Source organism: Pterocles gutturalis, unplaced genomic scaffold (genome assembly GCF_000699245.1).
Source record: "Pterocles gutturalis isolate BGI_N339 unplaced genomic scaffold, ASM69924v1 scaffold29505, whole genome shotgun sequence".
NCBI lineage: Eukaryota > Metazoa > Chordata > Aves > Pterocliformes > Pteroclidae > Pterocles > Pterocles gutturalis.
The window spans coordinates 1-22,954 of NW_010144226.1; the positions used below are offsets into that span (position 1 = coordinate 1).

General features: G+C 39.0%; 1 protein-coding gene across 1 annotated transcript; it reads left to right on the plus strand.

The window, feature by feature from the left end:
- The first annotated feature begins 2,115 nt into the window (after positions 1-2,115).
- Positions 2,116-16,356, plus strand: SEPT2 (septin 2). Its single transcript, XM_010085043.1, has 11 exons — positions 2,116-2,151; positions 3,302-3,422; positions 6,448-6,534; positions 7,283-7,406; positions 8,907-9,041; positions 9,269-9,386; positions 10,666-10,767; positions 11,081-11,226; positions 11,875-11,958; positions 14,366-14,423; positions 16,244-16,356. Exons 1-11 carry the CDS (start codon positions 2,143-2,145, stop codon positions 16,346-16,348), a joined length of 1,089 nt encoding a protein of 362 aa, XP_010083345.1. The 5' UTR covers positions 2,116-2,142; the 3' UTR covers positions 16,349-16,356.
- Positions 16,357-22,954: the final 6,598 nt, after the last annotated feature.

Sequence of the window (22,954 nt, forward strand, 5' to 3'; positions counted from 1 at the left end):
GGGCCTTGGAGGTGCGGTTCCCTCTCTCTGAGCGGGCGAGGTGGTCGCTCCGGTGCCGTTCGCACGCAGCGCTTCAGCAGACACTCGTGTCGCAAACTCCAGGCGGGTTTGTTGAAACCGGAGGGTAAAAGGAACACGATGGACCAGCTCCAGAGGAAAAGCCGGGCTGCTCCGAGGCTGTGTGCTCCCGCCTGTGTGGGAGTGCTCAGCCGCTGGCCTGGGGGGAATGCTGTGGGAAAGATCTTTCATGAAACATTTCTGTGCTTGGTCCGTGTATTAAAACATAATGTAACTGCAGACATCTGCATAAATGTTCCTCCTTCGCTTCTGTGAGAAACTTTCCTCCACTCTTAGGCTGCCTCTGAGGAACCGCTGGGTGACAGACAAGCCTTGTGAATTAAAAGAATGTTCTTCTGTGTTCTAGCAGGGTCTAGTTTTGTTTGGCGTTGGAAATCTCTCCTGGAGAATGGTTAAGCAGGGATCAATGACATCACTCATCGGGAAACACTCTTGGAAGAGTTGCTGCTGGAGCAATCTTGCATGATGATAAAAGTCTCACAGATAACCTTTTCAGTTGTTGAGTACTTCATAGGTCACAGACCAGCATATTGACTGAAATGTAGATATTGCAGATGCTGGATTTTATTTTTAGTGTGAAATTTCAGTTGAGAGGCATGTTACTCAGTTTTTAGTCCATGTGTGTCATCAGGATGACAGATTTTTGTCATTTAAGTTCAGCTTCATGTGAAAAGACACCAAATTGCCTCAATGTTTAGCACCTTTCGTCTGTTCCTCCCATTAAAAAGCTTCCTCACAACTGACCTCTTCCTTAGTGTGGGCAGCAGGGGGAAAAGGCAGCTTGGTAGCTGTGAACAGTGAAGTAGTCACGGTGAGCTAAAAAGTTGTATCTTAATAAACCTGACCGAGGTTGCACTTGTATTTATATACATATATGGTAGCTTTGAGAAGCAAACACTATAGTTGCCGGAAATCATCACCAATTTGAAAACAACTTTGCCTTCTGCCTAGCCCAAAAAAAGTGGAGCTTTTTTCATCTGACACTGGGCGGTTTGTGCTGACCTCAAGGTGGCTTTTTGATGGGAGGGACGGACTGAAGGGTGCTGTGTGTTGAAGTGATTTGGTGTCATTTCACATGTAGCTGAGCTGACTGACAGAAATCTGCTTGGAAGACGGAAAGAATCAGACGGTGATAATTTCAAATCTGTAGAGTGAAAGCAGGACTGAGCTAGACAGATACGAGGTGACTATGGCATATCGGCTCTGTGCATGGGAACAGATAGCTTTTTGGTTAGAGGGCAAGCCAGAGGAGGGACTAGAAAGGGGGCTTGGAGCACTCATCACTTGAAGATACAGCATACGCTGACATTTTTATATTGCCATAGTAAATTATATGATCTCTTGAACTCCAAGTTAGTGTGATACAAGTGTTGGCAGGTTTTTGTTGTCAAGAGACTTTGTTGCATAGAGGTGTGTTTATTTTTTTTCCTGTCTGCTTTGTATTTCAAAGTGATGCAACTGCATGTGAAAATCTTATCTTGGGAACAGAAATTAAAGTGACTGAGTTTGCAAGCATCCAGGCGAAAGAGGAGAAAATGTTTAATTTTGAAGCTGTCAACTCTTTATAGAGTGCTCGTGCGTGAAAGGAAATGTTGAGTGGAAGGAGGCTTAAAAAGAAAAAATTATACACAGGATCTGTTTTTTTCATCTTTGAAAAAACTGTTTCCTGTAAATAGTAAGATGTCTTTAAGCAGTGTGTTTGGTTTGGTTAGTTTCCGGAAAGGATGTGAACTTTTCTTTTTCAGACTTCAAAATGGTTTGTCATATATCTGGTGCCTGTAGCACCCCACATCCATGTTACTTGAATTTATTGTACAACTATGTCAATAGGAACAATGGTTGCTGAAAATTCTGCTCCTTGTTAGTACCGAAGTGTCAAATACTTGTACTCTGTGAAGCCATTGACACAGTTTCACAATCTGGACATCCAATTGAAAATGCTCGGTTTTTAATTTAGTGCACAACAGTGGATATTATATTGTTTGTTTGTTTTTTCTTGTATGATTTTTAATAAGCTGAAAAACATTGTTCTTTTTCCAGATTTGTTCCTGACCTTCCATAAAAATGTCAAAGGTAAGAACAACATTTCTGTCTTCCAGTGTAACAATGTGAAACCGATATTTTGTTTTTAAATATTAATCTGCAAAGGCAGAATGTGTAACATGCATTGTGTTTGATGGTGCTGGGTCACAAATAAGAAGGAATTCCCATTCATAATATTGAACATAATTAATAATAATGATAATAACAAAACATAGTATCGAAAGACTGAGTGATGTAAAACATACATTAAAGTAGTTTTCTGCAAGTGTGAACCTCTGCAGTTAGTGAATACTCTTGGAAGGATTTAATTTTGGTCATGGAGTTGCATACAAGCTCCCTGGTGCATTTTCATTGAAACTTCCATTCTGCTACTGTGTTTTGAGCAGGAATCATTTAAGAAAAGGATGTTCTTAGATTTAATTTCTTCATTTACTAATAGAGTCAAGTGATCTTCTGGTAAAATCCTTCATAAACAATGTGGTTGCTTAAAATATTACTGAAATGCTGGGATTCATTGCTCACCTGCATTTGGTATAAGGGGTAAAACATCCGTGTTAGCTTATTGGAGTGAAATGACTGATAAAGGGTGCTCGTGTAGTGTGTTTGAAGAGGGAAACTGATAGATCTAGAGAGTCCTCTGCAGTATTTGTAGTAGTGGGCATTTGAAACATTTGTGTAAATTCCCCTTTCCCCCTGCCCCGCCCCTTGCAGAGATCTCTAGAGAGGATGTCCAGCAGATGGCTGTCACTTCACCAGTCGTTCCAGCTTTTCATTTGGGTGTGCTAAAACCAGATTATAAATTGTCTCCTTTTTATTTAAGTCCATAAACATTGGACACGAGCTTTTTTTATTTTAAATGTACATGAAAACACTTTATAAAGTGTGTGATTAGTGAATGCACTTCCTACTTCGATAAATAAATGTTTGGAATTTTGCTTCTTTTTTACGTAAGGTGATCTTGGCTGGATAGCTGAATAAATGAGGCTTTTTTTTAAAAAAAACACTAGGTGAATGCAGTTGTTCTGTACTTCATTGTGAAACTGTTGAGTGGTAGGAACACCTGTGTAGTTTCTTCCTATATGTCATGTAGCTTCAAACCATTTGAAAGAACTGAGGAAAACAGTTATACAAACAAGTATGTCTTGAGTGGTTGCTTATAACTGTCTTATTGTATTTTTAGCAACAGCCTGCTCAGTTTACCAATCCAGAAACCCCTGGCTATGTTGGATTTGCAAACCTTCCCAATCAGGTTCACCGGAAGTCTGTGAAAAAGGGGTTTGAATTTACTCTTATGGTGGTTGGTAAGGAAACGTTTTATTGTCTGTCTCAAAATTAGTACTTGCTCACAGGGAATTTGGAATTAAGATGGATGTTACTTCCACTATTGTAAGGCTTCAGCTTGCGTCAGAAAGCTCTTAACTTTCTTTCATAGTTTATTAATTCATGCAGTTGTTTTCCACGCTACAAACCATGTTTGAATGCATTCATAAGTTTGTGGGTGAAGTGAAGAAATTCTGTTCCGGACTCCAGTGATCTTTACTTTCTTCCTTCTCTTCTGCCTTATAGGATTCACACATTCCGTTTAAAATATTGTTTAAAACTATTTTTGCATTTGAATACAATCTTTGTTTGCTTGCTTGTTTTGATTAAGAGAATAGTATTGAGGAAACTATTCTATTTAAAACGTTGGTTATGCTTCTGTAGTTCAAAAGAATCTGAACTCTGGTCTTTCCAGCCATTCTGTATACTCTTGTAAGAGAAGAATGAGAATTGAATTAGTTAGTTTTGATGTGAGCTGTTACTTTTTCAATTGATTTTGATTTTCTATTAGCAGTTATAATTTGAAGTTTAATTCTATTTTATATTTCATTGAGAAATACCAAATTCACAAATTGAAATATCGCAATTGAATTGTGTTGGTGTCTGGAATGGAAAGAAAAATCCAGTGTGTCTGCAGAAATAGCTTGATCCTCTGAGAAGCTGGTGTTACTTTTGCAAATTGGGAGGCTCAATTTAAGACTCCCAAATCAGGCTTGGGCATCTTCTGTATCTCTCCTGGTCATGCTGCGTGGGAGCTGTAACTTGTGAGTTTTGATGTTTGAACTCTTTAATTCTTGCTTTTGAAACAGGCTTTTTCAGAAAGTACCATAATAGAATTAGGTTCTTTATTACCTGGCGTCACAAGAAGTAAATCCCATTAGTGTGTTAGATTTGTCCAAGAGAGATTACAGTGGGAATGAGCAGGACAGGTGAGGCGGTACACGATAGAAGGTGTTTAAGCTCTTAATTGTTCTGGATTCCAGTAGTTACAGAAAGAGTCTCCCCTCAAACCTTTCATTAGTTTTGCCAAATGACAGCCCTAGCATTGTTCTTATCCTGTTTCTGTCTTTTGTAGTTCAGTGTTGGACAGAATTGACCCTTATTTTGGCTTCCTTGAATTTTATCGTATCATTTATCATTGTTTATTGTGTGTTTCATTGGATTTGTTTAGGATAAGATCATAATGGATATCTCATAAAATCTAAGGGTAAAGCCAAACTAGAAGCAGATGTTTCAAATGATGGTATCTACTGAAACTCTTCAGAATTTACTGTTCAGTGATCCTAAAAATCTGAACAGTTCTGAGAAACAAAAGATGTGCTTACTCTGCTGCAGCTAAACTTAATTTCCAAATCTCTTTGAGATTAATTGCAAATAGTGCTATGTGAAACAGTTCTGGCAGAAAGCTATGTAAAATTATATAGACCAAACAGTTGTTTCTAGCCTCTTGTAATATAGAAAACTGGGGGGAAATGACATGGTGTCAGAGTAACAGAAAGGCCATTAACCGCCCCCCTCCATGTCTGAGAGTAAAATTGAGCTTTACAGTTGTTGCCTGCCAGTATTCTAGGGGATAAATGAAAACTACAGCAAGAGAACTTGGAGAAACATAATTTCATTGAAAATTTGAAGTGATACTTTCAGATACGCTAGCAGAGGGAGGCAGTCAATGTGAGATAAAATGAACTGCGCTTTAAATTGTTGATTATTTCAACAGTTTGGAATGTGAATTCTTTCTCTTGAAATATGTGTGGGGTTTAAGATGTTCTCTTGTGGGCTATATCACAATGCCTGTGTTGAACTATTATTCTTCGTTAGGTTGCCATGCTTCTTAATTTCTGAGCAGGAGAATGTTTCTTTAAAAGCTATCTGCACTGACAGTCCTAATCAATGATTTTTCTTCTTTGCACTGTTTTTTTTACCACTATTGTTTATTGTGGTTTGTGAAAATATGAAACGGAGTTTATAACGATTTGACTGCTTGGCTGTGTTGCTTCTGAAGAAATCCTGACCACTTGTATCAACAATTTCATGTTCATTCTCATTATTAAGCTATGACTTCATCTAAGTAGTTATTTCACTTAAGAGTCACTAAACTCTAACTACTGTAGCCAGTAGTTAGAATAATTACTCTTTTCTTTAATCCTTGACAGCAGCTATGAAAACTGATTTGGTTTACATGTAATATTTACCCAGACTGAATGTATGGAATGTGCTGCTGGTTAAAATAATCCTTTTTTTTTTTTTTTTTTCTGAAATGATGCCATGTGACTGTTGAGTTACTCTAGCTGCATGTCTCTTTCACTGGTGAAGGCTGCACTGATAAAATCCGATTTTTAGAGATGCATTCTATAAGGCATTTAAAACTGGCAGCTACTTGTCAAATCTTTATTTAAAAAAATGATTCCACCTCTTATTTTTTTTCTTCAGATATTTTTGTCAGACTCCTGTTGGAGGATAGTCTGTGGTATTCAGAGGGATCTTGTGGCTCATCATTTTTAACATCTAATTTTTAAAAAATTCTATCAACACCTGAAGTGAAACCAAAATTCTAGAGAAGGATTTGTTCAGTGAATTCAAGTACTGAGCATTTTGAGTTGCTGGTCTTTTTTATGCTGTGAACATTTGTTCTGTTTAAGATCATGATGATCCATATGATCTTTCACATTCTGGAGTGATAGCAGAAAAGGATGCCTAAAAAAATCAGGAGACATGAAATGGGAAATTTTAAGTCTAAATTGATCAGAACTCCAGTTAACTAGCAGATTTAATTACAAATCATCATTGAAAGCTCTGAGAAAGGGTATTATAAAGCTGAGATGCAAAAATTGTTGTTCAGCCTTTGTGTGGAAACTTTTCTAGTACGAAGTTGTAAGCTGTAAAGTTTTAAATCACAAATAAAAGATTTATTTAATATGTAAAAATGTATAGTCAGATGACACTGTGTGGGTACAGTTGAAATTAATTAGGTAAATATGTTGAATTTGCCTTTGTATTGAATCACAGGTGAATCTGGATTGGGAAAATCTACATTAATAAACAGCCTCTTCTTGACAGATCTCTACCCAGAAAGGATAATCCCAGGAGCTGCTGGTAAACACACCTTTGTTCTAGTTTCTCTGTTCTCGATGATTTTTGGGAGTTAAATGCTGTTATCTTTGAATTTTAGTAACAGCCAGTAGTGGTTTCTAGCTGTAATAATTTCTAATGTATTTCCTGGTACTTGAACTGTTTGGTGGAATTGGTTCCCTCTGTACCCAGAATCTTTGTTGTTTAGTCTTCGGGTGTATTCATGTTGGCACCTAGAAAGTTGATCTCTTCTTTTATTTAAAAAAATGTCGTTGTGTCACAGCAAGATAAACAGTCAACTGAAACAATCAGAAACATTCTTCAATTTTTAATCTATTGCAGTTCTACACATATGCATTGTTTATGCTTGCTTGGACTTGCACCTTGGTTCCTTTGCTTTGGATTGATATTTAGTGAATGTGAACTTCACCTGCTTTTCTTGTTCAGTCCCTTGTCCCTTTTTTATTCTGCTAGTCAAGGCATACAATAATCCAATGAAAGGGAATATTGTAAGAAGATAGAGGAAGATGCTTTTTTTCCCCCTCTTTGCTAACTGTTGGGTGTCTTGCTTTAATAATTTATTATGTTATTTATCACTTTCAACCTTAGGGAAAAAATCCATTACATATAATTTAGTATTCTTCTCCAAATTGCTGCTTATCTACAGTTTTTTCTCAGTCCCTTTTGCTTCAGTTTTTACATTATATATATATCTCAAAATGACGTAGTCTTACAAATTCCATTCTGAAAGATCAAGTTTGTTGTCTTTTAGAGAAGATTGAACGCACTGTGCAGATTGAAGCCTCAACAGTTGAAATTGAAGAGAGGGGTGTGAAACTACGTCTGACAGTTGTAGATACACCGGGATATGGGGATGCTATCAACTGTCGGGACTGGTACGTACACAGAGTGTATATTGGTCTATGTATGAAGACTGACATCCATTTCATCTTTGTTCTGGGAGTGGGGGAATAAGTAAATTTTGGGACACAGCTATTTTGATTTATTATTTTTGTTAGCTAACTTAATAAAGTTTGGGAGAGTTTTAAGTGAATAGTGCCCTTGACTTTTTTAATAGTCAGAAAGCAACAGAACCATTGGGACTCAAGAAATTCAACAATACTCAGAAAATAATTCATCTAGTCTTTAGTGCAAGTAGAAATCCACCTTTAGATTTTGTCCACATTCATTTGTTTTCAGATTCTGCATTTTCATCATCTTTGGTTTTGATTGTTTGGGTTTTTTGAGAAATTTACATTATAACAAGTACTGAGGAGTAATCTTGAGATCAGTGGCAGTCAGTTTTGAATGGTAATCCCTCTTCCCACATCTCTCAAGCCCCTGAACCTCAAGGCAGAGACCGGGGAAATGAAGTCCTTCCCATAATAAGTGGAGATCAGGTTTGAGACCACCTGAGGGACTTATAAGTCTGCGGGACTGGACAAGATGCATCCCATCTCATTGGGTTATCTATGGCAGGTGGAGTTGCCAAGCCATTCTCCACCATATTTCAGAAGTCACGGTAGTCAGGCAAAGTCCCCCGTGACTGGAAAAAGGGAAATGTCACACCCGTTTTTTAAAAAGGGTAAGATGGAGGACCCTGGGAACAGCCGACCGGTCAGCCTCACCTCTGTGTCCAGCAAGATCATGGAGCAGATCCTCCTGGAAGATATGTTGAAACGTATGGAAGACAGGGAGGTGATTAGACACAGCCAATATGGCTTCACCAAGGGCAAATCGTACCTTACTTATTACCAGGGCCTGTAGTAATAGGGCAAGGGGCAAAGGTCTTAAACTGAAAGAGGGTAGATTGAGGTAGGACATAAGGAAGAAGTTTGTTACAATGAGGGTGGTGAGGCAGTGAGCCAGGTTACCCAGAGAAGCTGTGGATGCCCCATCCATGGAGGGGTTCGTGGTCAGGTTGGACGGGATTTTGAGCAGCCTGGGCTAGTGGGAGATGTCCTTGTCCATGGCAGGGGGTTGGATCTAGGTGATCTGTAAGGTCCCTTCCAACCCAAACCATTCTGTGATTTTAAATCAATTTGTAACAAAAAGCTTAAGTTATCTTGAGCATGTGTTAATTGGTACTAGTCAAAAGATCAATACCAACCCAAGAGAAATTTCCTGTAGAGGTTAAGATGTGTGTTATATGTATGTATATTTTATCTTAATATAGAAAAAAATGTGCATTGTAGTTTGTTATTCTGGAATTCAATTAAAATTTTAAGATAAGTGCTCTTCTACTCTTACAGTCTTACAGCATCAGTAAATTGATTTTTGTCCATTGGCAGGTTGGTTCATCATCAGGATGTTTCAATGTTACCAATGAAACATCACTAAAATTATTGACCATTTGGGAACGAGCATGATTTCTTGAATCCGTGTTTGTTTTACAGTTTTAAGACCATAATCTCTTACATTGATGAGCAGTTTGAGCGATATCTGCATGATGAGAGTGGTTTGAACAGAAGACATATCATAGATAACCGGGTTCATTGCTGCTTCTATTTCATTTCACCATTTGGTCATGGGTAGGTGTTTCTCTGTCATTTTCTTTTTTTTAAATTATTTTAATTCAAGGAGTTGGTTTGTGCCTGTTGACTTAAATTTTCAGAAACAGATTGCCATTGATTAAGGAAGTACTAGAACTGCTGGAATTAATTGGGTGTGTTCTTTCTGTGTAAGGAGAGAAATCTACGTTGGTGTGAAAATAAATTGGTAGTTTAGATTAAAGACTTTTTCCATATTTTAATTTTAGCCTTAAGCCTCTGGATATTGAGTTCATGAAGGCCATACACAACAAAGTCAATATTGTACCTGTGATTGCAAAAGCTGATACGCTTTCTCTGAAAGAGCGAGAAAGACTGAAGAAACGGGTAAGTGTTTTTCTCGTTGGCAGAAAAACGTTGTACTTTGGTTATAGCAGCATGGCCACTGAAGAAAGGGGTGTCCTCAGTCAGCCTTACTCTATCCTAGTCAAGAAAAATGTAATCTCATGCGCAGTGTAACATTCAATATGTAGTTTGATATCTTGTCAGTTGTTTTATGTATTTAACTGAGAAATTGTCTTCAAAATGTTGCCTGTGAAATGGCAGATTGGCTACAATTACATTATGAGTGAATTTTGAAACTTTGGAAAAATATTTAAATGCATTTGCTAATGGTAATTGCTCCCTTACCTGTTTAATCAGTCCCAAAGCAGAGACAGTATCTGCCTCTATAATGTACGTATATATATTTTTTTTTTTTACCCAGTCAGAATTCTGATGATTTAAATTTTTTTCAGAAATTTTTCTGGTTTTCTTCCCCTATGTCACCCTCTCCCAATACATTCCAGTTCTTTCTTCCATAGGTGAGACTCCTTACCACATTCAGTCTTGCACGACTTGATGATGTTATTTGCTGAGGGGGGAAAAATATAACAAACCATCATGAGTTAATAAGAACTGTGAAGTTTAGGAAGAAGTGTTAGAATTAACTCGCCAGAAGGCACACTGGATCCAGTCTTAGCTGTTACATTGAAAACAATCCATGATTTTTTTCACTTATTCTGAAAATACTTATAGTTCTCTTATCCGTTTTGCAATAAAAGTAGGAAGTATACTTTAATATTCGTGTTGAGATAGAATTCTGCAGAAATATTTTTTTTTTAATGAGCAGAATTTGGGTTTATGGCAAATGGATCTCAGCTGCAGATGCCATTCTTAGCAGTCCTGAAGACAGAAAAAGGTATTTGTCATGTCTGTAGCTCAGTTCAGTTTTTTAACACTCCCCCCTCTATACGCCCAAATAGTAATTCAGAGGCAAGAGCAAGGAGTTTAGGCTGTTCAAGCAATTATGACCTCTGAGTCAATGCTTTATAATTAAAAAAAAAAAATCACCAAGGTTTAAAAACTCAATTTCTTATGTGTAATTCACAAAGGACAGTGTTTATTTGAGCACTGTTGTTTGTCTGAAAGTCTGTGGCAAGTAGGTGTTGAGTATCATGAAGAAATACGGTGCTTGAAAACAAATGCTTGCCAAGTAATTTGGATGAGTAAGATAGGCCCAAATTTCTCAAGAGATTGTGTATAACTGATGAAGCAATTTTACCTTCAGATTTCAAAGTACTGACTACGTGTATATTATCTCCATTTCTTATATTGTAAATCTCAGATTCTGGATGAAATAGAAGAGCATGGCATCAAGATTTATCACCTGCCTGATGCTGAATCAGATGAGGATGAAGATTTTAAGGAGCAGACTAGACTCCTGAAGGTATGGCTGGCTTCATAGGTTCCATATGCAGATAATATACTGTATCTTTTCAGACTGCTCAGGTGGCTTTAAAACAAGATCCGTATTGTGAGGTGTGATGAGACCTCGAGTGAGTCACTGTGTCTCTGTGCCCAGGCTTCCCTATCTGGAAGATGGCCGTAACAATGACTTTTTTTTTTCCCCCCCCACACCTTCAAATTAAAAGCATTACAAACTTATTACCATAATATGCAGTGCTGAGTGGAACAAGGGTTATTCTTGGAGTTGTTTGTTCTGGTTCATTATTAGTAATTTTTGCATTTTTGGCTTTCAGGCCAGCATTCCATTTTGTGTAGTAGGATCCAATCAACTCATTGAAGCCAAAGGTAAAAAAGTTAGAGGTCGACTCTACCCATGGGGTGTAGTTGAAGTGGAGAATCCGGAACATAATGACTTCCTGAAGCTGAGGACCATGTTAATGTAAGTTAGACACTTCCAATTAAATGGTAGTTTAAAAAATCACCAGGAAGATACTCAGACACTGTAATGGGGGTTTGGGGCGGTTCTGAAATCCTTGGAGACATTCAGAATTTGTCTGGAGAAGGCCGTGAGCAACCTTGACCTGGGTGGCCTAACCCTAGGCAGGGACTGGACCACATAGGCTCCACAGGTTCTTTCCAATCTGAATTACTCAGTAATTCTGTGAACAATCTGTGAAAATGTTGTTGAACATGGCTATTCAGATTCTCAAGAAAGAGCAGGTTGCTTCACACCTTGTGCTTACCTAAATATATCTCTATGTAGGTATATGTCTGCAAAGGAGTAGACTTCCAAAGTCCACTGGTTGATTTTTTTGAGGCTTTGCGACTCTGGTGCGCTTCCCAGCACTGCTTCATCAAATGTCTTGCCAAGGAAGAGGGCTTATGTCAGGGCTGCCTCAAGGTCTGAGGTGGTCTCTCTCTGTGTCTTTATCACACCAATTTAACTTAAATTATCTTTTAAATTAGCTTGTTAAATGGGTGTACATGCTGAACACACTAACCCAATACAGTGTGAATGTGAGAGTTGGTTATGCAAGCTGATGTGACACAGGTATGTTTTATCTGTTAATTATGTTTCTTCTTCCAGCACCCATATGCAAGATCTTCAGGAGGTGACCCAGGATCTTCACTACGAGAACTTCCGCTCTGAGAGGCTCAAACGAGGCGGCAGGTTGACATCCTATGGTTACATGGTCTTTCTTCCTCTTGTCAATTTACTTTTTGTTCTCTGTCTCTCCTGCCATTTCAGTGCTAGGATTTGGTAGCTCCAGTCAGCGCCAAGTTCAGTCAAACAGGTTACACTGAGTGTAAGAAAAAGTATTCTGTAAATCTGAAGAGATAGTTCTGTCATTAAAATGGTATTGTTAGATCTCTGCTTTGTTTTAAGGCTTGAACACAGTTGGATTGGAATGTTTGAGGAAAGTAGGGCAGATGTCTATGATAAATGTTGTCTGAAAAAATCTGCAAGTTAGGTCAGTGCCAATATGTTAAAAAAAAGGGGTTTTTTTCAGAATTAAATACTGGAATGTTTGGACTGTGTCTTTAAAAAAGAGAAGCTCAAGTCCCTCTGCAGTGCTTTAATAAACATGGTATAAATAAATAATTTTCTTTGCCCAGCAGTCACAGGATAATGTCTTTCAGCTCTATTTTGAGCTGTGGTGGGTAGGGCACAGCTTTCCTGCTAAGAGAGACAGGCAAAGCACCCCATTTTTAACTAAAATAGCAGGGTTTGTAAAGTTGAGTTTGTGAGTTCTTATTGAAAACTGGGTGTTTCCTGTTTTAGATTTTTCAGTTGCTTCTCTTATTTCAACCACTAGAGGGTTTCATAATTGCACATTTCAGTGGGTTTGATAGATTTTGCAAAGCTTTTTCCATCATGCTGTTGACGTAGGTTTTGTCATGTGCCTGGTCGGTTTTCAGGAAAAGGACTTTGTCTCTGCCTTTGGCATTGGCTACAAGTCCAGTTTTCCCTTCAGGCAAGATGACATGCTCTTACACCCTGACTTTTAGATCCTGTATTCTGAAGTTCAAGCTAAAAAAAAAAATATATCTATATTTTTGCCAAGTTCTGGTGCCTGTTATCCAACAGGAATGTACAAAGGTCTTAAAAGTAATGTAACCTAAGGTCATGCAGAGTTAAAATCACATTTACCAATTTTTAGAAGATTTAAAGTTACCTCTGCCAAGGGCCTGTGATAGTAAGTTGCTGTTAAGTTGGGGTATCTTTCTTTGTGAAACTAAACCATGGTTTTGTATCTTGTTTAGTTAGGCGGCCTCTATGTCTTTGTTTTCATGTTTCTGAAGTGGTGCTAGAATGTAGTTAAGTTTACTATAAACAAGGGTAGTTTGCATGTGAGTTTCTTTCAAACTTGCAACCCCCCCCACTGGCAGTGCTTGGCAGTTAGTGCTTGTTGACTGTATTGACTGATGTTCCTAGAGGCTTTTGGGCATGGAGGATTTTTTGACAGTCTGTTTCTCTGTTAACTATTTAGCAAGCATCAGTTTGTTTGCTTTGCACTTTTGATGGCACTTGTGCGATTAGGTGAGTTAGCAGATCTTCCCCATTGCAGCATGGGATACGAGAAATCTGTTAGTGAAGTGGTAGGTAATCTTGAAAATAGAGTACATAAACATATTCTTATATTTGGTTTCTCAGTGTAAAATGGAAACCTCACAATTAAGCAAGAGTTTGCTGAGATACTGATTAAAAGCATTTGCTTAATTTTGACAGGAGTAATCGATGTTTGTACTATACTGTAACATGTTATACAAAAGAAATCTTTTGGACTTGGAGAAAAAGGTGGCTATACTAGAAAAATAATCAAACTTCAGAGTCTTAAATAGAGCAGTGGATAAAGTGTTCCTTCAGTTGGAAGGATTCCAGACATGTCCAATGACTGTGTTATTTCCATGGTTTGGGTTATGAGCTTTTAGATGTTTGGTAGCAAACATGGTTCATGAAGTTAGAAATGTCCTAGAATGGCATCAAAGGAAGGTTGTGCCTGGAGGTAGCCAGGTTTCCAGATACAGAATTTCTTAAAGCACTTCTTATTTCACATGTTGCTTCCCTATTTTTGTTAACATCTTGTCTTACCTTGAACTTATGTTTTGATTTAGTTGCATTGGTTTATTGCACCAGTGAAAGAGAGGAATTGAGTATGTGTTCACAGAATTTCTGAATTTGCTATATCTGTGTGGTACTCAAATTGCAATCAGTTTAGATAATGTTATGCTCAGGTAAACTGCCATACATGAATACTGTTCAGAAATAGTTCCTATTGATATCTACATGCGAACATCCGTCATGTTTTAAAGTCATAGCCAGAACGGTTTATACTTGTTCTGGGCATAACTTTATGAAGGAGTAAGGGATAAACTGATGCCTTAAAAATAATTTTAAAATAAAAACATGAATTGCAGCTATGTGGAGATCATGTTTCAATGAAATTTGGTTGTCTTATGAACTCTTGACACATAAGATGTGTTCTAAGAGTCTTGACTTTGTCAACAAAGCATTCTCTGGAAGTTCAAATTCTGGACTGTATGCCTGTTATTGAACAATATTCGTCTTATTTCAGGAAAATAGAAGATGAAGAAGTAAATAAAGACCAGATTCTGCTTGAAAAAGAAGCTGAAGTAAGATGACAGAACTCTGTACTCTTGTGATGGGGGAATTTTTATTGTATCTACTTTAGGTCAAATGATTGAGATGATCTTGGTAATCTGTAAGACAGAAATTGCTAATACAAAGGTATTCAAGGTGCAGCAGCAAAACAGAATGCAAAGAGGTGTGGAGGAGTCTCAGGATACTGATTTATTGGGACAAGTGGAATCTGGTGAAGTGCCTGACCCCACTGTACTAATGGGCAATGGAGGTCATGCACATCGTGTGGGGAGGGAGAGCCGTCCTCACATGAGTAGAGGTTCTAAAGTTACTAATTGCAGACTGTGAAAAAGTCTGTTCAGCTCTGCAGCAAAGGAGGGAACAATGGCAGGAGTTGGCATGAATAAAGAATGGAACAGAAATGCTCGTTCTGCCACTATGATAAATCCATAATGCATAGCTCTAGCACTGTTTTCATTGTCTCCCTAATCCAAAAAGGATATAGCCAAGACTAGAAAAAGTACAGTGAATTGCAAAAAGTGGGCAGAAAGGCTGAAGGGGACATCAGAAGCAGGTGCTGTACAGGGGAGGTTAGGTTAATGTTCTTGTTGGGAAGTAGATGACAGAGGGGACGTACATAGTAAGGGACTTACCTAATCGTAGATGGCAGGATGAAAGGGAATCTACTCTACAGGAAACAAGTGGCACTTAATGAGATCAATAGACGTCTGAATTAAAATTTAAAAAATACTTTAAAGATAGTCTGTAAGTTGTGGAAATCATTATAATGGAATAATAATAGCGAGAATGCAGATAAGCTCAAAAATGCTGAGAGACTGGAGGGTTTTGCTTTCTCCATTAATGTGCTCATTAAACACAAAGGTAGGATATTTTGGGTTAGGAGGTGCAGAATTGACAGATTTGTGGAATTTGAGAGCATGTGTCAGGAAATACTGGGTGTGTGCACCTGTCTGAGTTAGATGGATTTTGTGGTCTGCCCTAGCACAAGCAGGTACTCAGTCTTCTAGTAGTCTTAGTGGCTACCCAAGTCCCAAAAGATAATGAGAGTAAAAATGAAAAGGGTCATTGTTTCAAGGAATATGAAAAAAGAATAGTGTAACCGTGTCACAGTTTTAACTTTTCATTGTTAAGCCTAACGGCTTAGTTTGAGTTGAAGGTGTGGGTGCACAAAGGCAAAGACACCCAGAAATATTTCAGTAGTGAGGTTGACTTCCCACCTGTCAGAGTTGGGTACAATAAAAGAATTTTAAGTACTGTATATGCAACATGGCTGAACTGATCTTAATAGCTGAGGTACATGATTACTCTGTTTAAATGTTGTGGTGCTCTAAAACTGAGCTTCATCCATTTTTAATAGTGCTTATGTCTCCTTGGGTGTTTGCCTGTAACACTTGCTTCCACTGAGTCATCACTAGCAAGGGAGTTGGGAAGTAATCCTGACAATTTTTTTTTAGTGACAGATACAGGTGTAGTTTGGAGGGACATAAACAAGCTTTCGTAACTGTAAGTGTTTGTTCAGCACTTCAGCACCATCATTTTTATGAATTTGACTTCAGAGGAAGCAGAGATTTCCGTTTAGGAATGCTTAAAAATCTCATCCCAAATCACAATAATAAAGCCTGCTTATTTCAGTCAGTAAATTTCCAGCCTCTTAAGGGATGAAGTTGAGCAGTAGAAGAAGATGCCGTAACCTGAGATCGTTACCTATTGGATAAAGATAATGCAGATATGTGTTCCTCTTTAATATGATTAATTAATAGTGTGTTGTCAGCGAAGAATCATATTCTGAGGTGAGATTAGGCTAAAGGATTCTTCTGTGCTACTTTCCCAGCTTCGTCGCATGCAGGAGATGATTGCGAGAATGCAGGCACAGATGCAGATGCAGATGCAAAGTGGAGAAGGAGATAGCACTGCAGTTCATGGACACCATGTGTAAAGTTTTTGGTAAGATGTTCAAATAGCCACTTAAAGGGTTTTTCTTTTAACTGCTCATTATTGTGGTTGGGATTAAGAAGTTTTGGAAAAATGTTTACAAGATGGGTTTGCACAGATTTCAATCTTTATTTTTAAGCTTTAACTGCTATTTGTGAAGTGAAATGGCTTGGAGACAAACTAAACAGAGTGTGTGTGTATATTCAAAATTTCCATGAAATCAATACAGTATATGCTAGCAAGAATCATGGAAGGAATCTTTGAAATTGTGTAAACAGATGGTTCTCAAACTCATGATGAAGTCATTGTTTCATTGTGACTTAAAATGTGTGCAGTTTTTTTCGGGTTTCTAACTGTAAGAAGATAGCTGACCTTAAATTGTATTTTTCTGTCTTGTTTTCAGATTACTCTATACCCTGACTTAAAGGAGACCTTTTGGAGTTGAATTAGGGTGGTGGTACCCAGAAAGGATGCCTTCTGTTCAACATGTGACTTGGAGTTTGATTTAGAGTTTAACGTGGAAATGCATTGTGCTAACTCTTGTGATAGGTATTTCGTAACATGTAGTCAGTCGGTATTTTATATATTGTACACATTTGACTTTGTTTTTGTTTAGTAATTCTTATATTTAGCTTATTTTCAGTTTCCCATTGTATTAGGGATACAAAATAGACAAAACTTTTCTAGCCTGTGGCGTTAGATATTTTTTTTTAATATGTTTTATTAGCTCCCTGCTTTTAACTTTGTATTACATTTAGAAATAAACAGCTGTCAGTGATACCTTGTTCAGTGGCATGTAATAATCACCTCACTAGGGATGCCTGCAAGGTTAATTTTATATTTGTTGCAGTGTTTACAGGTGTGTGTCTGAGACCATCAGCCCTTTTTCTGTCTCTGCTCAGTGCAGATGCTTTCCTTGGCCTCTGCAAGTATCAAATTAAAATCCAAGCATGCCTTGTGTCTTAATAAAAGAATAAGAAGAAATGCCTCTTTAAGAGGCGTATTGTATATGACAGGCATTATTTCCTGCAGCTTTAACCCTGAGGGACTTCTTTATTGTTTGCCTAAACCTCTTACTCTATTGCAGATAATTTTTAAAAGAGTTTCTTGTAGGTCAGCACAAATCAGTCCTGCTATTTTGTGGCATTACTGTAGCCAAATAAACTCGAATAATGCTGATATTGTTAAATGAGGTAAACCCCAAAGAGTCGTTTTCTATGCATGAGTGTCTTCTATATCCAAATGCATAAGAAATTCTATAATTCCTAATGAGTATTTTCATACTATTTTTAGGGCATTGCAAACTGTTAATTGTAGTATAAAAGATATACCAGCACACTTCTCTTTTTTTAAAGTGAGCTGTGCCTGACAGGATCAATGCAAACTGTATTTTAAGGTCTTGCTCCAAGACAGAGTTAGCAGTATTACTCCGGAAGTGACTCTGGTAAGTTAAGCTTTTTGGTTTTTTAGGCCAAGGTCACTTTCCTTAACACTGATAGTAAGGTAGTAAGGGAGACTGGTTTTTAGCCTCGCTGGACTTCTGCTACGTCTCATGTCTGGTATTGTATTGGCAGTACATCATAACAGCTACATCAGTGGTAGGTGACAGGGTAAGCAGTAATACACTGTGGTTGGTTTTTCTACTCCTGATAAAGCTAGCAATCAGATTTCCTAATCTGATCTGTTACAAAATGTTGTTATCTGAACAGCTAATGAACAGATAGAATTGCAACTTTTTTCTCTTCTTTGAGCTCAGGTGCAGCTGTGACTTTTAATTGACTTAACTTGAATTTTTTTTAATGTTTCTTTGAAAAATTAATAGAATTTCTACAGCTAATGTATCATTCCAGTGGTACTTAAGTGGCTAGATTAAATATAAACCTGCTAAGCAAGCGAAATTTTTACCTGCCTGAAACTACTGTTTATGAATTGTTTTGTATTTGAATCTTTCTAAAAATGTGAAGTAAAATCCTGCATTGTAGCCTTTGCTGGGGAGCTCCAGTTTCCTTCTCAAAAGCAATTACCATCAAAGTTTTGAACAACTCATCTGACCTTCCCTGACCTTGACAAAAGTAAAAATGAAAACTTTTTGTATGTTGACATGCACAGAAATGTTAAGTTCTATTTTGTCAAATATTTACATGTTAGACTGAGATGGAAGAACATGCACTTCTAAGTTCTTGTCTTGCTTTTTCAAAACAAACAAATTACTGTGGCAGTATTGTCAGAAAACACTCCACAACACCTTATTTATTTCTAAATCTTTGGATATATTTTTGTGAATCAGTTGTCATCAATTTACTGGAAGAACTTACTATAAACTTAAGTCATCGAATATTTTGTGAAGTCCCATGCTGTTCTTCAGTTGCCACAAATCTGGTTTGGTTCATTCTTTGGGTTTGTTTTTCTTTTTTTGATAGTGCAGCATTTGTCTACTTTTAAGCTATTTGTCTGGTATCTCTCTGTTAAATGTTGTGAACACAGCGTGCTTCAGATGCTGTTTGCTTTGGCAAGGAGAGCAACTCGGACATTTGTGTTTTCACCTATAAGCTTGGTAGGGTATGGTGAGCTGCGATAGTACTATGAACCCATACTTGAAGAAAAACTATGAAATCAGAGATGTATGCAGAGGGGGACTGGTTGTGCATGTAAGTCTCTGTGTATGTTGGTTTGATAGTTTTTTTCCTGTATTTTCTAACATGGGAACAAACGCAGATTGTCCACCTAGTGCTGTTTGGTCACTACCTGTGGAATTACTTTAGGCAATATCTTATTCTTTGAAATATCATATATCTGTTACAATATTTGATCAGGATAAGATAGGCTGTTTGATTCTTAGGCAAGTAATTTTGAATATACAAATTCTAGGAGGAGAAATATTTTTGTATGTTTGTTTTCTTTTTAATAGGAAAAAGCAGCTTTATGGCACCTGCCATTTTAACTGAAATACTTAAGGCAGCTAATTGCTGCTTCTGCCGAAGTTTTTGGGGCAATCGTTCATAGTGTGCCTGATGTCTCTGAAGGTCTATTTCCCCTTCACTTTTCTTGTGATGGTCTTGCAATTAATGGTTTTGTGGTAAGACATGAAAAGTGAGACTACCTTTCTCAGATTCTGTTGCAGATAAACTCAACTACTGGTTGAAGAAAGACTCGGAGACAAAAGGTAGATGTTGTTTGGTGGCTTGCTGAACTAGCCACAGTACTTTTTCTGTTACAGCATTGTTACGGTTTTTATTTTAGGAGTCAAAATACTTTTGAATTTGTAGAGCTTTATAGTTGGTAGCAAAAATTACTTGCTCTTGGTACAGAAATCTGTTATATTTTATGTACTGCCATTAGCCACAACTGTAATAAAAATGATAAAATATGCTTTTGTTACAGTTCTTTATTATAATCAACCCTGGCGATATTAATTTGTTTGTGGTGATGTGTTTTAAATGTTTAGGGGAAATGCAGATGTGGTTGAAAGAGAAGACGTTGATGAACCTGTATAAAATCTGGTCGTTAAGTATTGTATGCTCCAGTGTATCGGTACAGTGCATTTCCCTGTGGGTGTTCCCAGAGCTCCTAAAGTCCTGCCTATGGCGTCTTGCTTTTTCAGCAGCTCTTGCCAAACTTGGTGGCCCTTAATTATTATATTAGCATAGAATGAAGCTACTTGTTGTGAGGTGGTGCTGTAAGTGTTAGGGGTCATTGTTTTCTCCAGTGAATCGTGCTTCATCTCTGGAGATGGCTGAAAGGTTGTTTGATCTTTGTTCTAGATATTCCAAAATAATTTAGGGTTCATGCTGCTGTGACACACCTTCAATGAACCCTATGGTTGTTACAGATTAAGAGCACCAGGATGCATCCTTGGTTTTTGGATTTCTGAGCTGACTGTTAATACCAGAGGATTTTACAGGAGTACTTCAGATTTGGAATGTGTCGCTTTTGCACGTGCCCTGGTCTGAACAGCTCTCTTTGGGTTGCTGTATTGGATTGCTTTGCATTGCTGGGGGCACACATTACGCAGTCAGACCACTCCACAGGGATAAAACGTGTGCATGTTGTGACCCTTCATGTATGGTTTTAAAGTATGTTTATGTTTAATTTATCTGAAATATTTAGTGTGGAACTGGTACATTAAAGGAAGATTCATCTTGAGGCTATAGTGAGAGGAGAGGCGAGGAAGCATCCTGAATGTGTCAGACCTACTTCTTGAAAATAACTTTTTGTGTGTACTGATGGTATTTTTTTCATGATTGCTGCAGTGGAAAGAAAGGTTTCATTTGGGTGATTAAAACACTTCATAATTGAACTTGCTGTAGAGCTTTTCCCACAAGCGACAATTCCAGAGTGCATTTCTCAGGAGTGCTGAAATGAACAGTTCTGCTAACAGCTTGTCTTAGAGCCCCCGTTCCTGCCAGATCTGTCACCTCTTTCTGGAGATGCTTGATAGTGGCTCTGGGCTGCAGTACGTCCGATTCATGTGGACAGCCCGGGAGGCCAAAGGGTGGGAGTGCAGCTGGTTTACCAGCGAGGCAGGTTATTTTCTCTGTGCTAGAGCAGCTCTTGCTCTTGTAATTGTGTGCTTATATTGGGTTTGCATGGCAAGGTTTTGGTAGCAGGGGGGCAATAAAGGTGGCATCTGTGAGAAGCCGCTAGAAGCTTTGCCTATGTCCGACTGAGCCAATGCCAGCTGGCCGCAAGGTGGACCCACCGCTGACCAAAGCTGAGCCCATCAGCAACGGCGGTAGCGCCTCTGTGATAACATGTTTAAGAAGGGAAAAAAACTGCATTGGAAGAGCAGCCAGAGGAGAGGAGTGAGAATATGTGAGAGAAACAACTCTGCAGACACCAAGGTCAGTGAAGAAGGAGGGCAGGGGGTGCTCCAGGCACTGGAGCAGAGAGATTCCCCTGCAGCCCGTGGTGAGGGTAACGGTGGAGCGGATTTCCACCTGCAGCCATCCCGGACCCCGTGCTGGAGCAGGTAGATGCCTGAAGGAGGCTATGACCCTGTGGGAAGCCCACACTGGAGCAGGTTTGCTGGCAGGACTTGTGACCCCACAGGGGACCCATGCTGGAGCAGTCTGTTCCTGAAGGACTGCACCCCATGGAAGGGACCCGCGCGGGAGAAGCTTGTGAAGAACTGCAGCCCGTGGGAAGGGCTCATGTTGGAGAAGTTCGTGGAGGACTGTCTCCCGTGGGAGGGACCCCAGGCTGGAGAAGAGGAAGAGAGTGCGAAGGAAGGAACAGCAGAAACAGTGTGTGATAACTCACGACAAACCCCATTCCCCATCCCCCTGCGCTGCTGGGAGGGAGAAGGTAGAGAATTCAGGAGTCAAGTTAAGCCTGGGAAGAAGGGAGGGATGAGGGGAAGGTGACTTAAGATTTGGTTTTATTTCTCACTACCCTACTCTGATTTGATGGGCAATAAATTAAGTGATTTTCCCCAGGTTGAGTCTGTTTTGCCCGTCATGCTAATTGCTGAGTGATCTCTCTGTCCTTATCTCGACCCACAAGCCTTTTGTTATATTTTCTCTCCCCTGTCTAACTGAGGAGGGGATTGGCAGAGCAGCTTTGGGGGGTACCAGGTGTCCAGCCAGGGTCACCCCACCACAGTTCTGGACTGGCTTTGTTCTGCATGCACCCTGCTGCCAGAGCATCCCTGCAGACTGCCACAGAGCCCCGCCCCTGTGCTCTATATGAAGATTTGAATGATGCTGAAATCAGGCTGCTGTCACACAGGGCATGTGCAGTAGAGTCAGATTTGGTGTCATTCTGGGTCAAATACAGAAACGGGGAATGAAGGGAGTATGAGGAGGAGGAAAAAGTTTGTCTAAGGAGTGGTTTGTTGGCAGCGCAGCCCAGACACGATGGGATTGCCCGGGTCTGGCTCCCAGCCACGACAGGGTGTGTCGAGGTTTCAGGTGCATTGTGGAGTTCCTACAGCATTTAGCAAGGCAAGATCTTTTGGTGGGGCTCTTAAGTTTGCAAGTTTAGTTTCGGTTGCTGGAAATGCAGGAGCCAAATGAAGCTCCCATCCACCCCTGGGAAGCAGAGCCTGTAAATCTAGCAAGGCAGAGGAGGTGTCCAGCTCTCCCATGGAGAGTAACATGGTTTTTGGAAACTACCTCTGGCTAGAGCAGAGGCGGCCATGTAGCCAGCCTATTTGGTTGTAAGAAATGGGTCCCGCAAAGTGAGAAGTGCAGTGCTTTGATTGCTGTGGGAAAGGCTGAGCTCCTGGATAGGAAAAGAATGCAGAGAGCTACTAACTCTGGCAAGCTTGGGGCATACTCCTGCTTGCTCGGTTTGAAACCCAATATATAAATATATAAATACATAAATATAATATCAATTGTTTTGCAGGACTGATGCAGATAATTGTTTATGCTGTAGTCTCAGCCCCCCTTGGATGCTCAGCTTTGCACATATCTTCTGCAGTGATGTAACCGGGGCTTGGTGCGTCAGATTTACGGTATGGCTGTGTTCCAAGAGGGGTCCGAGTTGCCAGATACAAATTTCTGCTCAACCACATAAGTCATGTGAAGGAAGGTACAGGAAAAGGTCAGAGATATTTAAGTTATAAGACCTGCCAGCCACTAGCAACTTCACTGTGTTGAGGTATAGT